The 16128-nt window shown below is 38.1% G+C and overlaps 1 protein-coding gene across 5 annotated transcripts in view; it reads left to right on the top strand.

Moving 5' to 3' along the window:
* Window positions 1-16128, top strand: part of MPPED1 (metallophosphoesterase domain containing 1) — a 67951-nt gene that overhangs the window by 9414 nt on the left and 42409 nt on the right. For 4 of the 5 annotated variants that reach the window (XM_030041350.1, XM_030041349.2, XM_030041352.1 and 1 more), the window contains 2 exons: window positions 5079-5345; window positions 10496-10677. In XM_030041350.1, coding sequence (XP_029897210.1) covers window positions 5194-5345; window positions 10496-10677 — 334 coding nt within the window. In that variant the 5' untranslated portion in view covers window positions 5079-5193. Of the gene's footprint in view, window positions 1-1956; window positions 2320-5078; window positions 5346-10495; window positions 10678-16128 lie in introns of those variants that run through there. The other variant, XM_030041353.2, reaches the window with a different exon arrangement.

The following is a 16128-nucleotide window of genomic DNA, read 5'->3' as shown; positions in this document are numbered from 1 at the left end:
TACAAGTGTCTCAATGACATTTGATTACGCTGCCTTCGCTTTAAAATTGTCATTTGTCAGGTGAGTCCAAACCAGTCTGCTAAGGGGGGACTCGGTGGTTTTGGTCTGCCAGGACTTGCATTCTGTTTCAGAAAATGAAGAGGAGAGTGTATCCCTTTGGAAAAGCTTTCATCTGCAGAGTGATTTGCCTGGCTCATCCTTTCCCACAGAATAATGCCTTTTTAGTATTATTTCAGTATTCATTTCCCGATGGCAGAACTGAAGATAGTAGACTAATTCCATTGATTGGCTTCTATCTGGAGTATCTGAAATGGGCATTTTAGACAGCAAAAAACCTTTAGCATTTTCAGCCTGTTTCTCATAGTAAGTTATTGCTTTACTGGTTCCAGTATGTTTGCTTATTGCTGGTCAGTCTAACAAGATTTTTGTGGGGAGTTAAAGCAAAAATAGTAATTTGTGATAATGAAGCCAATCACTAGTGGTTGTAGGAATGTTACTATAACAATTGGGACCATTGCTGCAGAATACTCTAGCGCTTTTGGGGGGTTTAAATAAAGGGTCTACTTCTCTGTGTAAAGGATGACGTGACAGTTTATGAAGAGCACTGTAGTGCAGTATAGGGGATGAAGCTCTTGGAAGGGTTTCTGGTTAACAGTACCCAAGCTTTGCACAAGAAGCAAGTGTGTCACTGTGCAGTCTATCACAAACTCTTACGTGCTTCTTTAAGTTATTTTACTGCTATTGTCTTACTGGCTTTCCCTGAAAAAATATGGCTTTGATGTTTTATAGCTGCATGAAAACGCCTCTTTTTTTTTTTCGATACTACATTTCATTTCTTCATTGCCTCCCCAAATCCCAGCTTGTCAGACTTTCTGAACAGAACTAACGTGTTTTCTGTAGTTACCTCTTTGCCACTGATCTTGGTACTGCTGAGAGTCCCAGCATCCTCTTCTTTCTTTATGTTATCTCACTATTACTAGTGCAAAATCTGGCAACTGCACCTCTTCAACTCTTGTCAAGGTGTGCTATAGCCATGTGCTTCTTGACCTCCAGATTTTTTGTAAAGTAGTAAAGTTAAAGCTTATTGCTCAGCAGGTTAACTCCTTCACAGTTTTCTCTGTTAATTTATAACATTTTTTATCATCATCATCATCGGTATTTCATCTTGGTTTCTAATTATTGTTTTAGTGATATCTGCTTGAGCCATGTTGTTTTCAAGTCTAGGTTCATATTGTGTGTTGCTGGAATAATTTTCAAGAAGTCTCAGTGTTGGTTTTAGGCTTGAGACAAAGGGTAGATGATGGAGGGAACAGTGGGGACGATGGAATGAGATATGGCGATAGACAGTGGACATGAGTGTGAACTGAAGGATGAGCATAGAATAAAGTAGAATCTATGAGTGAAGTGAGATTAAAATAAAACATTGGCATTGAAATGGAAAAAAAGAGAAATAGGATACATAAAAAGGCTGGAAAATTCATGTAAAAGAGGGAAGTAATTATTCCAGCTATACAAGAAGGCTGTGAGGTGAAAATACCAGAAATTTCAGGCTGAAAAAGTAGAAAAATCTTAATACAAAGATTTATTTGAGGACCTCATCAAAGTACTTAAATATACATCTGGGTTCAAGCACCTGCCTAGTCCAGTAATTCCTCAGAAGAGGTGTTGCAGTCCACCTACTTTATGGCCTGATGCAAAGCTTTCTGGAGATGGTGGAGCAGTGTCCGTTGTACACAGTGGGCTTTGGGTCAGAACTCTGTGAACGTTTGAACACACGCTGGAGAAAGCAGCAGAAGAATAACGTAATTCCTGCCATCAGTAAGAAGATGGCTTAGCTGATTTAATAGCTTTTTCTCAGTCTGTGATTCTAACAGCCAGGTTTGTGATATTTATTTTAGTATTCATGTTCTTGCAGTCCTTTTTACATTTCTCTGTTTTTCCCTGGCAGACATCCCGCAGCTCCATAAGTCTGGGGGAAGAGGATGGTTAGCATGTTGTTGCTGTGGGGATTTGAGTCTTAATGCTCTGTGTTGGTAATGCTGGGCATATAATTTTAAAACTTGCATGTTATAGAAGCTGATAATTATTTCCCTGCTGCATTTTATACACTGGTTTGGGAAAGGAAGAAATTTCAGAATATTAAAAGAAAGAAAAAGTTATGATTTGGGGGACTATTGGAAATGGAAACAGAAAGAGGGGAGTAATGGGTGTCAGTCTAGTTATCAGTCAAGCTGGGAAGAGACAGCTTGTTCCGTCGAACACCAAGAATGTTAGTAGTCAGCCAACCACTTATGCAGGAAGAAAACCCTAGACTGAAAGGTAAGGTTCAAAGACATCTGTGTATGTTTCTGAAATGAGCTTGAATTAAGCTTGCCATTGTATTATGCTTACTGATTATGTGTGTTACATATATGATTTCTGTTTAGCATGGGCTATTCATATGATTGCTAGTTATTTTATTTTATTGCAGGATCTGGCTCTTCCTTTGCTTTTCCAGTCTTGGATGCTTTTTATGTGTCCAGGGTTGACATTGGGTGACTGTCATTTGGCAGAAGGCTTAGCAGTGCTGTGACATATCTTTTTTTCTTTTCCTTACCAAGTGAAATATGTCGTCTTCACATTTTTTACATGTTTATATGGTGAACTTCTTGCTGAATGTCTGTGGCTAGCATCCTCTCAAGCTGGCCTAATGGTGTGATTCATATAGTCTCCCATGTGCAAGGATTGATTCCCGGCTTAAAAGAATGCTTCAGCACTAAAGGGTATATCAGCGGTGTGCTGGCTGTGGTTTGTTTCTGTTTGCAAACAAATTGTTCTTTTGAGGTAGTTTGTGTTCATAAGTGCTATTTTCCACTTACCCAGAAAGAGGAAGCAGAGCTTAAGAGTGGATATTGGGGTACTTGCATACATCAGCTGTTTCTGCAGCAGATTTGATGTATAACTTGAGAGAAGTCATAAAAGACAGGACCCAAAGGAGGAGGCTGATAGAAGCCATTTCCTCAGCTGCTGTGAGCTCCTGAGAACTTACTAAGGCCAAAGGGAAATTCTAGGTCCCTAAGGCAGTGCCTTAACTCCTTTGTAACTGCGGTTCAGTTGTGTGTAAAGTAGGCATAATCCCTGAATTACAGAACAAAGGCTGTGTTTTTCAGGTAGTTTGAAATCCTTATGTAGAGCTGTGGAATCATAAATTATTAATCTTACTGGAGAATATTTCTAGAGGTCACCGGTTCTAATAGTTTCTTTCAAACAGAAGTAGGTTCGCTTAGAACAGTTTGCCCCCTATAAAATCTCTGACCTTGCCTATTCAAACTTCTTTACAAATGCATCATTTAATACAGGAAGCTCCTCAGGGAGGGTTCTTCACATCTGCCGTCATAATTTCTTATTTCCTAAATGCAGCAATTTGTATTTGATTATTCTTACAAGGATCGTGCCTCCCTCCTCTCCCCCTGCTCTGGCACATTCCTTTGTGCTGCTGCGTGTTCCATAGCCTGAACACGGCATCTGAGAGCGTTCAAAATCCAAAATTTTCTTTGTTGTTATTCTACCATTTCCGTACCACGCAGTTCTAGGGGAGGGCATGAAGAAATCTGCTCTTTTCTTCTCAGACTGTTTTCCTGGGGGTTGTTAGTGACAGGAAGTTGTCTTCATTTTACAGCCATTCAGCAAGTAACAAAACTGAGCTGAATCTCATTTCAGTTTCCTAAGACCAAGCTTTCCCAAAACGAAAATACAGCGCCACTTCTTGGAGCACTTAACATCTGTAGTAGTTAAGCAGAGGACTGAAGCCCAGATTTCTAAAGATGCCTAGGTGCTTGACTGCCACTAGAACTGAATTGGACCTAAGTACCTGTAAATAGCTTTAAAAATGTGCCTGACTGTGAAGACCTCCCTCATCCATCACTCTTGGCAGTGGTCCCTTCAGAATGGAAGTAAGGCACATCACCAAGGTCATGTAAAATACTTGTAGTTCTGCTTTCCAGAAACTGTACATATTAAGTGAATCGCTGCATTCTAGCATGGCTTTTCATGAATATATCTTCTGAAGCAGATTACTTGTATTCCCTAGAAGAAAAGAGCCCTCGCTTGCATGAAAGTAAATATTTAAGACAGACAACTTTTAAAAAGGATGCAAAATTATACTGTAAAAATACCCACCTTTATCATCCATTTTTTATTAAAACTGGGAAATAAAAGTAAAATTCACAGTTAAATTACTTTCTGCTGTTTCTAGGGGATACTCTTTGCATTTCAGTTGGTTTCACTTTGCTGTTCCTCTACCCATTTTCATTGCTGCTGTTCTAGACTTGCATAACCTTCAGGGAAAAATTTATTCCCACACATAAAACCTGTATGGATTTTACTTTTTTTTTAATATTTAATAATATTTAACTGTGTGTTAGCCTTTGAATCACTTTCTTTTCCAGTGAATCCAGAATGTCGGGCTAGTACTGACTGAGAAGAGAATGTGTTTGAAGGGGGGAGCCCTTCATATCTGTGCCAGGAATTCCTTCAGTGATACTATAAAACCAACAGCAAGTGCACAGAAGGCCGTTTGCTCTGTTCCTTAGGGTGTAAAGAACAACCACTTGCAATGCTTCCATGTAATAAATCGTGCAGGCTTTCTGAAGAATTGGTTAAACTGATTAAGTCGCATTTTAGTCATGCACAGCCATGTCTTCAGTTTTAGGTTTGATGGGATTTTTTGGAAGGAGGATGAGGAATAAACCTTCAGCAATGCAATAAAAGAAAGTAAACGATTGTGTTGAAGAAACATTATTATTTGACGCACCATTCTGAATGACTGCCTTGTCTTTTAGATTTGTATTAAATGTCTGAAATATTCGAGCAAGTTACCCCTGTGTTCTTTAGCAAGTTTACTTTCAGTCCCTGCTTCCTACCCCCAGCTAAAGTGCATTCATCAAATTGCTGAGCTGGAAAGGTTTGTGATGAGTTCTTTGAGCTGTGTCTTCATCCCTGCATATCCCCCCTTCATCTTCATCTCACATTAAATAAAGCAAATTCCAAACAGATTAATTGTCGAACAGTTATGTTCCATCTCTTCAATCTGCTTTTAGGTTTTTTCGAAGGACAGTGTGCTGAGTAGGTAAGGAGATGTCATGGTCTTCTTCCGTCGATGTAGGAAGATAGCAGATATGATCGCCTGAAAAAGCTGAACTACACAGTGCAAGCATGGCTTTCGCCCAGTCGCACATTATGGCAGCTAGAAGGCATCAGCACAGTAGACTCATAATTGAAGTGGATGAGTACAGCTCCAACCCCACACAGGCTTTCACGTTCTACAACATTAACCAGGGACGTTTTCAGCCCCCACATGTGCAAATGTAAGTATTATAGTTTTGTTATTGCTCTAGCACAGCCTTCTGAATTGTTATTGCCTTGTCGATGTGGTATTTGATGGACCAGTCAAAAAGAATTCAAAAAGAACACTGTTTTCCTGCCTTTCTAATAATAATTACTATAATGATACAAAATCAGTCCATTTGGAAAGTGTAAGTACTTTGTTAAAGGATGGGAGAAAGATCATTCCACTACTGTAACTTTAATACATAATACTTAGGTATTAAAAAGAGAAATAAACAACAAGCAGTGGTAATAAAATAAGAGATGCTACAAGGATGATACTTTCTGCAACCTTAATAATGTTTGCATTGTGCATTTACTTATTGATGTAAATAGCTGTTGAAAATACCAAGCCTGTATCTGTACAACACGTACTGTTTGGTTAGTTATATTACAGCTACATACAAGGGAAAAATCACATCAATAAATAAAATAGTGTGGGCACCCATCCGACAACTTACTTTCATACCGATGTGCTGAAGATGCCAAGTGCTTAAAGAGTAATTAAAATAATGTGTTTGTTTCTGACTTCTTATATAATGACAACATCAGTAAAATTAACTGCTTTAAATGATTTACTTGTAATGTAAAGTGGAGAATTATAATTACAAAATGAAACCTGCCATAAAGTTTAAAGCCAGAATGAAGAGCAAAACAGTGAAGCTATTACAAATAAATTAAGTATAAAATTCTACTGTAAAATAGTTTTATAGGGAATAAAAATGTCTGCACCATTTTATTGTGTTTATTAAAGAGAGAAGCAGCCTTATCTTTAGATCAGAAGGCTGGTTTTAATTTTTTTAAAGGAAACATTTTTCCTTTAGGAAGACTGAATAAATAATCACCTCATTCACATTTTTGGTATTTAATATGATTTGATCATTTACAAACATAGGCCATGATTTCTGCAGTTAAAAATCTCAGCAATTATGACTGGTTGAATGCTATGTGTCGATTTAGTGAATGCTTACGTACATTGTTTGGCATAAATTAGATATTGTATTAAAAAAATCTGAAGACTAAACGTATATATCAGGGTGGTGAGCAAAATTTTAGCTTATGGTCTGTGTTGGGGGTTTTTAGGTACTATTGAAATGCAAACAGTAAAATGAGTTGAGTGTTAGCACTGGGAAACATCTTTTGTTTATAGAGCTGGCAAATGGTAGCAAAAGTACAAACAAACAAGCAGGTTCAGAAATAATTTTACAAATGAAAATGCCAAATGCAGGTTGCTTTATTTGTTGAGGCTTAGCTATTCTTCGTCAATATTCAGACAATTCCTGGGCACTCATGAATTTGTTCACTGGTCTTAAAAACTGAATGTTTTTTACTGGGCTGAAAATAAGTTAGTTATTAGTATCCACTTGGTACTCAACAATATGCTGTTTAAACTTCTAACCAGTAACAAATCATATTACCAGAGGGCTTAGAGAGTCAACTGCGTGATAGAAGTTCAGCACCTAAGCAAGCAGTTGAAAATAAGCTATCCTTAGAAAATGGTTCCTCAGAAGAGTTTAGCAATCTCTCATGAATGATTAATACTATTAAAGAAGCTTGTGCAAGTAGAAGAACAGGCTAAATCAATTGAAACATTTACCACAATCTGACCTACTCTTTCTCCTGGTACAGAAATTGTAAATAAAGTTTCTGAATACCAGCAGGATTGCTTTTGCCTCCTACCAGTGAATAGAATAGTAACAAAGAAGGGAAAAGTAGACATAAAAAGTGTAACAAAAGCACCTTTTATTCACGTGATTGTTATGGGTGAAATCTTAGCCCTGCTTTAGTCCGTGCAAGTTTTGTCGTTAACTTCAGGGAGGTGAGGGCTTTGCCATGTCTTTGTGTATAGTTCAAAATACCTAGATTAGTGATGTTGCAGGCAATCATAAACAGATTTCACATAGACCTGTTAACATCTGAATTCATAGTAAACTACTTGAACCACAGGGGTTTTTTTTGTGCTCCTTTTCTTCTGAATTCAGTCTTGCAGCTCTTCCTTGATCCTCTGTGGAGTTTTATATTTTTTGTTTTACTTCTTAGCACTCATAACATGCTGACAACCCTTTCCAGCTCCATCGTAGTCTGGCATCCCTGTGCTTGCGAGATGACTGGGTTGCCACTGACAAGAAGGGTGGTAAATTCTGCCAGTGTTTTCAAGTCCATCAGTCGTTTCTGGAAAGTTCCTGTCTTGCTCCTTTGTGAAACCACTGAAATCTAGCGTATAAACTAACCTCTGGCAGTGTTTTTGCTCTGAGATTTTTTAACTTTGCTTTTCAGTTTCTCTGCAAGTTTTCATACTGGTTTAAAGAAAAGCATTTGCACAAAAATAATCAGCAGATCTTTATTCCTCTGCTCACGCTGCAAGCAGTGCATTGGGTGTTGGTGTGACAGCTGCTGTGGGAACGCGTTACACAAGAATATGGGGATCGAGCCTTCAGAAAATATTTCCAGTCATACAACTTAGATGCGTTTGTGAAACTTGACATATGTTTTTACCTATGTACGGCCTCGGTGTGTGCCTATAACTTCAATGTGAAAAATCTGCATCTCATTTATTTGGGTTTTTGTATTGATGCCTTTTTCCCATGAAAATTCTCTGGCCCGTTGCACAGGATTTAAAAGTTACACATACCTCAGCAACCAGGAAAATGCTGCTCACATCTTCCCTGTCCCCATCCAAACTATAAGAAAAAGCCTGTGTATTATGTGCTGCATGGGTTGCCATGGTAAGTCTGTTGTTTTTTCCATTCAGCTTCAGAGGAGAAACATGTGAAATGCATGCTACTCCCCAACACCCAGCTTACTGCTGTGCTGAGCTTTGAAAGATTTCTGAAGGGGAAGAAGCACCTGCTTTAAAGGCTACCCTCCCATGAAAAGTCAAAAAGTGGTATTTTAGACCAGTCCATATCCTTATGTTGTGCCAGGGTAGTATGCATAAGTTAAAGCTGGCTTACTAATACAACCTGTAACTCACTTTGGGAAGTGCTGGGCAGGGAGAGCAACAATCAGAAATCTGTTTACTGAACTGATATTTAACTGCAGCGATAGCCAGGGCCAGCTCCTCGTCATTTTTATCCAGCCATCCTAGTTCATTTTGTGGAGGAACTCCATGAACTCAATGCATTACCCTTCACATAGCTCGCACCTTACAACAAGCCTCACTCACTGGTCTAAAACCCACCATTCACCATCCGTATTCCTTTTCACCCCTGCTACCTTCACGCACCACCCATGGACCTCGCTCCATGGCAGCTCTCTTCCCTCCAGAACAGAGACGTTTTTAACATGCAGTGGCAGTCATGCAGCTGCAATGTTTGAGGTTGTGACCACCTACGCCTCGCTCCCCCTGCATCTAACTCTCTTTTTTTCATCTGCCCTTCTACATGTGCCTGTGGTCCTCTCGCAACATACACACTCCCCCAGCCCTACACGCAGCGTTCGCAGCTGCTCTCTCTCAGGGTCCAAACGTTCTACTCTGTCAGCCAAGTTTTACAATTTCCAGTACGTGCTTGCTTACCTATCCCACTAGCATGTACATACTGCTGGGCATTCATTAGGTATGATTTGATCACAGCTGGTTTTACTCCTTACCTCATGTTTGGTTACTTTCTGCTCAAAAACTGGAACTTCAGAAAGACGACTACAAGGTACTTGTAATAAAAGGCTGTTTCTTCAGTACTGCTGTAAAAAACCCAACACTACTTCTTCCAAAAAAGGTATAGGAAAGACAGGTACAAAATAATTTGTTCATACTCTAGTTTTGTAGTTAATATTGTAGGAAATGTTAAGAACTTTTTCTGTATTTAACAGGATTTCAATGTTTTAGATTTATTCCTCACTCTCTCACTAACCTTGCGAAGTTGTCAAAACCCCTCAGTTTACCCGCCTATAAATTTCATAGAATTCTTTGACTTAGAGAAAAGATTGCATGATTAAAGATTATTATCTTATGTCTTTCAAGCAATAAAATGCCTTTTGAAAATTTACCCAGTAAACAGGGGTAGTAGTATTAATAGCAAAGATACCTTAACTTTTTTTTCTGAGTTTATTTATATAAAAGTAAGCTCCTGAATTGAAGCACAACCAGCAAGGAATAGGAATATATATTACATACTGCAGCAGTGAACAAAACTAACTTTATTTGTCATTTCAAAATAAATGTTGTAAAAGTAAAATAATTCATAACAATTCTGTTTATCTCTCTGGTTTCTAGTGACACAAATATAACTCTTGGATCTCTGGCTTTTTGATTTTATTCCACCAGAATTCTCTAACTGGAATAGCAGATATGGTATAGCTGCATATAGATACATTTGGTTCTGTATATTCTAACAAAATACGGATAGAGGGTAAAAAGGCTGAGTTGAAAATAAGTATACCTCATATAGCAGAGAGGTGTTCTCTGCTTTCCTCTTCTAAATCATAAGTAAGTCTCATCAAACTGGGTCAGATCTCTTTGTTTCCTCAGTTCTGAATGTCGAGATTGGGCTCTGAACAATGCAGCCTCACCGGTCACAGCATCTGATTTCATTTAGTATAATTAAGCCCAGAAAGTTGCCACATTTGTCCTGACAATAGTCAGGCTTGAATGTACATTTACAGCTGTTGTCAGGAGAGTTCTTATCTTGCTTTGCATTAACACACTGAAACATATCTCCAAAATGTGTTAATTAAATTTGCTGGAATTATATAACTTGCAGAAAAAAAGTTAATAATTAGAAAAAATGTATTTAAATTTATTTATGTATCTAAAATAAATCTTTTCCCTGTGTACCATGTAATCATATTTAAACAATGAAATGGGATAGTACTATTCCTTTGAAACTGGCAATGCCTTTGATTTATTTGTAAGTATTTGTTTCAGAGTTACTGCCATAGTCCAATCTCTTTTCCTTAATCTCTTTAAATTAATCCATCTACCCAACAAATACTGAAAATGTTGTGATGTGAACATCAAGAATTTTTACACCTCCCATTAGTGTTAGGTTTGTTTTAATAAATCCCTTCCATCAGACAGATCTAGAAGCCTGTGTAATCTTTTGTAAAGGTAAAAAATAGTATTAGAATTGCAAAGTAGACACTAAGAAGTACATAAGTACTTTATAACCTTGTTATGATGCATTTCCTACAGGGTTGATCCGGTGCCCCATGATGCTCCCAAACCTCCAGGATATACACGATTTGTCTGTATTTCTGATACCCACTCAAGAACTGATCCCATCCAAATGCCATATGGAGATGTGTTAATACATGCTGGTGATTTTACTGAGCTGGGACTTCCTAGTGAAGTAAAAAAATTCAACGAGTGGCTAGGTAGGTATTGAATTCTGTGTGGATTTGAAAGTAAATTTGTTTACTGATTGTATATGCCCCTTCTGCCTCCCAGTAAAAACCATCATGCACTCAGAAATGATAAATATTAGTTTACCTTTTACATTTGAATGGCAGTGGGCAGGAATCAAATTTTTTTTTCTCTTTTTGCATTTTTCCAACTGAGCAAGTAAGATTTGTGAGACTATTCATCTGTTCTGCCTTCACACTCTCAAGTGTACATTAAGCAACTTCTTGGTGTTAGCAACAATTTAAGTCAGTAGGCCTTTAATGATTTACATAAAACCTCTTACATACATTGTTATGGCTTTGCTTCCTCACAAAAAAAGTTGTTGTGACTGAAAACATTTGTCTGTTTAACCCTGGAGGCTCATCGTTTTTTTTTTATCTGAGGCTCAGCTGCACCACAGTGATGAATTCCAAACAAAGCAAAACGTGTGCCTGTGGTTGCTGTCTTGGATGTAGCAGACCAGATGTAGATGCCTTCTGTAGGCAACTGTTGGCATTGGTAGCTGAAATTCTGTTCCACTGGGCAAGAGAGTGGTGATTTACATGTGCTTCTGCAATGTTTTGTATATGCTAAAAAAAATGACATTGAAAATTGGAAAGCATACACTGTATCCAGACAAAAACCCCGATCGGTATTGTTTCTGCAGCAGTGCAGATACCTTAATTTAGAATAAAAATGGATTTTGGATTCTGGTACTTCATTATCAAAAAAAGGGTGAGAGGAAATGAAGGAGTTGGAGAGAGAAAGGACACATTTTAAGGGTAAATGTATTTCAGTTTTTAGGTTCATTTTCTTTCCTGTAGTTGATATTTTTGCATTTTTCCTGTCTTTTTTTGCTACATATTACAGCATTCCACACTGGGAAGGCACAAAGCAGACAGATGCATGTAGGCTGAAATGGAATATAAAAAAAAGTCAGGACTTCACAATTTAAACAAGTATTTAGTAGCAAATAATTATCAGCAAGGCTGATAAATATTTATTTGAGCTTGGGAACCCAATAATATGCCCCAGATGGAACAATTGCAATGTTCTATGAGTATTAAGGTAGGGACAGCACGTGGAAGTAACACAGTCTGTTAATAGGGCCCTCACCTCTGTCTCTGTACCTGAATGGAACAGGTTGGTTGTAAAACAGAAAGCAAATTTTAATCCTATTTTGTAGGTCTCTACTATGTATTACAATAATGTACTGAAAATAGCATATAAAGATTATACAAACCATATGGTTATCCCTTCTGAATAATACCCATTTTATTTATCTGCTGGTGTGGGAAGAAGAGTGCTTTGGGATATTGCTAGCGAGCAAGGATGGCGGCTACACACATTACTTGCTGCACAGTTTTTGTCTCCCTAGTTCTCCATCTGCCTCCCTGCTGGTCACAGCTGTACAGTGTTCTGAAGAAGTCCTTAAGCTGAAATCCTCTCAGTATGGTAGGGAGATTTCCCAAGGCATTTCTGTGATGGTCTTTTCATCATTTTTATTCCAAAAGAAGGCTTAATTTTCTGACTTTTCAGGCATGCTTCCAATTCCGTGGTGGTGTGCGGCTTGGGAAAAGGTGATCTTTGTGGTTTAAGTTATATTTTTGCAAGAGCATCTTTGAGATATGCAAATTTATCAAGTTAAAGATTTTTTTTTTAGTTTCTTGGCAGTTTGAAAAAATGCAAAATTTAATTAAATTTTTTTAATTCATTCTGGAAAATCCAATAGAAAAATAATTTGAGGTCACTACATAGGTTTCATTTAGCTAGCATTTAAAGTTTTGTTCCAGTTCAAAATTGTAAACTTTTTTTTTTAAATTACAGTCGATGAGATTTCAAAATGGAAAATTTACCTTTTTTTGAAAGTTTTTTTTTGTTTTAAATGAACAATCTGTCAACTCTTGAATACCTTGACTGTTTGCAAAGTAGTATAATAAATGGTGGAATGGTTAAAAGTGTTCTCTTTGAGAAGAAGAAATTGCAAAAGTTTTTGCTGGTTGTCTATTTTGTTGTGAAAGGCACTAGTCTCCAACAGTTTTGATTTTTCTAGATAGCTGCTTCCAGTACCTGCCATGATTTTGCAACTCCCACAGCCTACCCAACCTCCTTCTTCCTTGTCTAACATTTTACTAGTTTCTGGAGAGAGTAATTGACAGACTCTGGCATGGACTTTTACCTTCACTGTCATTCTTACCTGCTGCCACAAAATTGCCCTGTCCCTTCCTTCATACTATAGCACAGGGCTCACCTTCCCACTTAGTTATTTTGTTCTGTCAAATCTGTGTCTTCTGCCATTATTAGACTATAACTTTGTTTATGCCTTGGGATAAACACTAGAATATTTGTTTGTTACACCTTCCCTTGATCTCAGCTTCCTCTTAGGCACTAGATACATATCCTACTCCTGCTTTTGCACCGTGTCTTTATGTCTAGCATTGATTCCTACCTTTTAGCTTTCTGTTCTGTCAAACCCTCTTGGGTCTGTGCCACTTTGGTTTATCAGCCTGTTTCATCTTTTCAAGAGGCCCTTCAGCAAGTTCAGATTTTATCTTTCTGTTCAACATAAAATTTCTGTGCCTGTCTGATGCAAAGTGTATTTTACATTAACATCATTAACTTCCAGGGACCTTAGGGTTATATCAAGCACATGCTCAAGTGTGCTAATAGAGGCTTGCTGAGTCATGCCCTAAAATATGTTCTCTCTTTTTCAGGCTAACTGTATGTGGGTACACAGGAAGGTCTGTACCGGCTCAGATAATAGTCCTTCCAGCCCAGTATTGTCTTTGGCTGTGGCTAGCAGCCAAGGTGCTCTGCTTTGTCTGCCCCTTAGTCACCTAGTTTTAGACTATTTATCCTCTGACCCCTACAGCCCTCCACTTCATTTCATTTCACTTCGTTCTTTTTGGTAATTAGTTGTTTTCTTTCACTTTTCTTTTTCTCGAAGCCCCCTCTTCCCTTCCCAGGAAGGGATTTAAGGTTTTACTGGGGCTAGGTTGATGCCTAACTGTATGGAGGAGATTACATGCTGGTGATAACTGGATGTGCATGTTTTCTCAGCTTTCGCTGGTAGGCAGCCCAAGGACAACTTAAGCCACAGAATTACTTTGTATTTAATATATAGATTTTTCTTCTCTGAGTTTTTTAATTGTCTTTTGGATCTGTGCAAATTTTGAGTGCCGACACAATGTTGCATCAGAGTTCCACAATGTGATATGAATTGTGTGAAGAAATTTGCTTAATTTGAACCTGTCACCTCCTAGTTTCATTTGGTATTTCCTAATACTGGAAGAGGCAAGTGAACAATTTCATTCTTCATTCTGCTTAAGAATTTATAGGCTCTTTCCATATCTACCCTTAAGATATTTTTCAGGCTGAAGACTGTTTAGAAGTCCTTAAATGCCTTTGATCATCCGTGTCACTCTTTGTACCTCTTTGTTCTATATCTTTTTAAAAATGATGAGACCAGAACTGCACATGATCTGCGTACACCACAGATTTATCCCCTGGCATAATAAAATTTCCTAGTTTGTTCTCTTTTCCTTTCTAGTGTTGTGGATTATTCTGTTTTTATTTTTGACTGCGACTGAACAATGAGATGGCGTTTTCATAAAATTGCCTATTATAACTCTATGAACTCTTTCCTGAAAGGTAATATCTAGTTCAGAACCCATCAGTGTGTATCTATAGTCGGTATATTTTTTCCAGCACTTGAATTATTCTGCATAAAATTATATTCAGTTTCATCTGTTCTCTTATTGCCCAGTCATGCAGTATCATGATGTACTTTTGCAAGTCAGATTTCTATTTTGCTACTCTGATTCAGGGCAGCTTAGAAAAAGAAGGGAAAAAGGGATGGATGGTCAGTTTATAAAGCTTGCCAATGGTGCCAACCTGGTCATTTCCCTCCCTTTTTTCCCAAATTGACCTTTCTCCTGTTTTTATATTTCATATTTTCCTTTTTTTACCTAGTTTCTTCTCTGACTGTATTTTTCTTCCAAATTTGAAAATCCCGTTTTGGAGAATCAGAAAAAATGAAGTACAAAATACGTATTACAGTAGGGCCAAATGGAAGGCCATGAGGCCAGTGAAACTTTCTGATGACGTTATAAGGGTGCGTGGTATGACAGCTTTGAGCATATGCTAATTTTCCAGTATGTCCAGGAGATTTTAATGACACCACTGTAAACAGCCAAAAATAATTCGGTGGAATTGTTTCTAAATCCATGGACCTGTTGGAGCAGGTCCAGAGGAGGGCCACGAAAACCATCAAGAGGGCTGGAACACCTCTCCTGTGAGGACAGGCTGGGAGGGTTGGGGCTGTTCAGCCTGGGGAAGAGGAGGCTCTGGGGAGACCTTACTGCAGCCTTTCAATATATAAAGGGGGCTTATAAGAAAGATGCAGAAAGACTTTTTACCAGGGCCTGTAGTGACAGGACAAGGGGCAGCAATTTTAAACTGAAAGGGTAGATTTAGACTGGATATAAGGACATAATTTTTTACAGTGAGGGTGGTGAGACGCTGGAACAGGTTGCCCAGAGAGGTTGTGGATGTCGCATCATTGAAATTGTTCAAAGTCAGGTTGGATGGGGCTTTGAGCAACCTGATCTAGTGAAAAATGTCCCTGCCCATGGCAGGGGAGTTGGACTAGATGATCTTTAAAGGTCCCTTCCAACCCAAACCGTTCTATGATTCTGTGTAATCAAGGGTAGATAAGGCAGATTATGTCATGAGATATATCAAGCTCACTATGCGCTGTAGCTGTCCTTCTCTTCAGCTTTTTCATTATTTTTGTTTGGGTATTTATTCCCTACCTGCATATAAATCAAAAGTGTTGTAGGACAAATACAAAGACACATGTCCTACTTTAGTGCACTCATCAAATAATGACTCCAAAACCATCTCTATTTTTTATATCCCATATTGTTGGCACTGGAAATTGCCTGCTTGGCTCAGTTGCTCTTGTAATTCCCTTTGCTCAAGTCTGTAATATCATTTCCAAATTGTGTATGCTCCAGGACCCACTGTCACTTTGAGCTTGTGAGTTACTTTCCTGGAAATTTAACTAAATAGCCAATCTGTGATAGAAGCTGCAACACATACTTCCATATTCTCTCTGAGAATTATCTTCTGTGCATGGATTGGAAAGATTACTTAAACTAACACATTTTATAATATCTATTGTTTCAGTGTGTTTGCTCGAGTTTTCCAATGTCAAAGACAGTCTTCCTATTTGAAATTCACATTCAAGCTAAAGTTGAAATAAAAAAATAGAAGGTGGCTTTGCACCGTAGTGGAAAACAATAATTAGCTCTTCAGAGCATTTTCCTAAAAATGTTAATCTTACTTGCATATCGTACACACATACAAAAAAATGGATTAAATTATTTGACATGTACTTCAGGAATTGACCTGGGCAGCAGATTCAGCTCAGAAGATCACAT

This window comes from Aquila chrysaetos, chromosome 17 (genome assembly GCF_900496995.4).
Source record: "Aquila chrysaetos chrysaetos chromosome 17, bAquChr1.4, whole genome shotgun sequence".
In the NCBI taxonomy this organism is placed as follows: Eukaryota; Metazoa; Chordata; class Aves; order Accipitriformes; family Accipitridae; genus Aquila; species Aquila chrysaetos.
The sequence above is the reverse complement of the archived record's forward strand: the minus strand, read 5'-3'. Positions and strand labels throughout refer to the sequence as shown.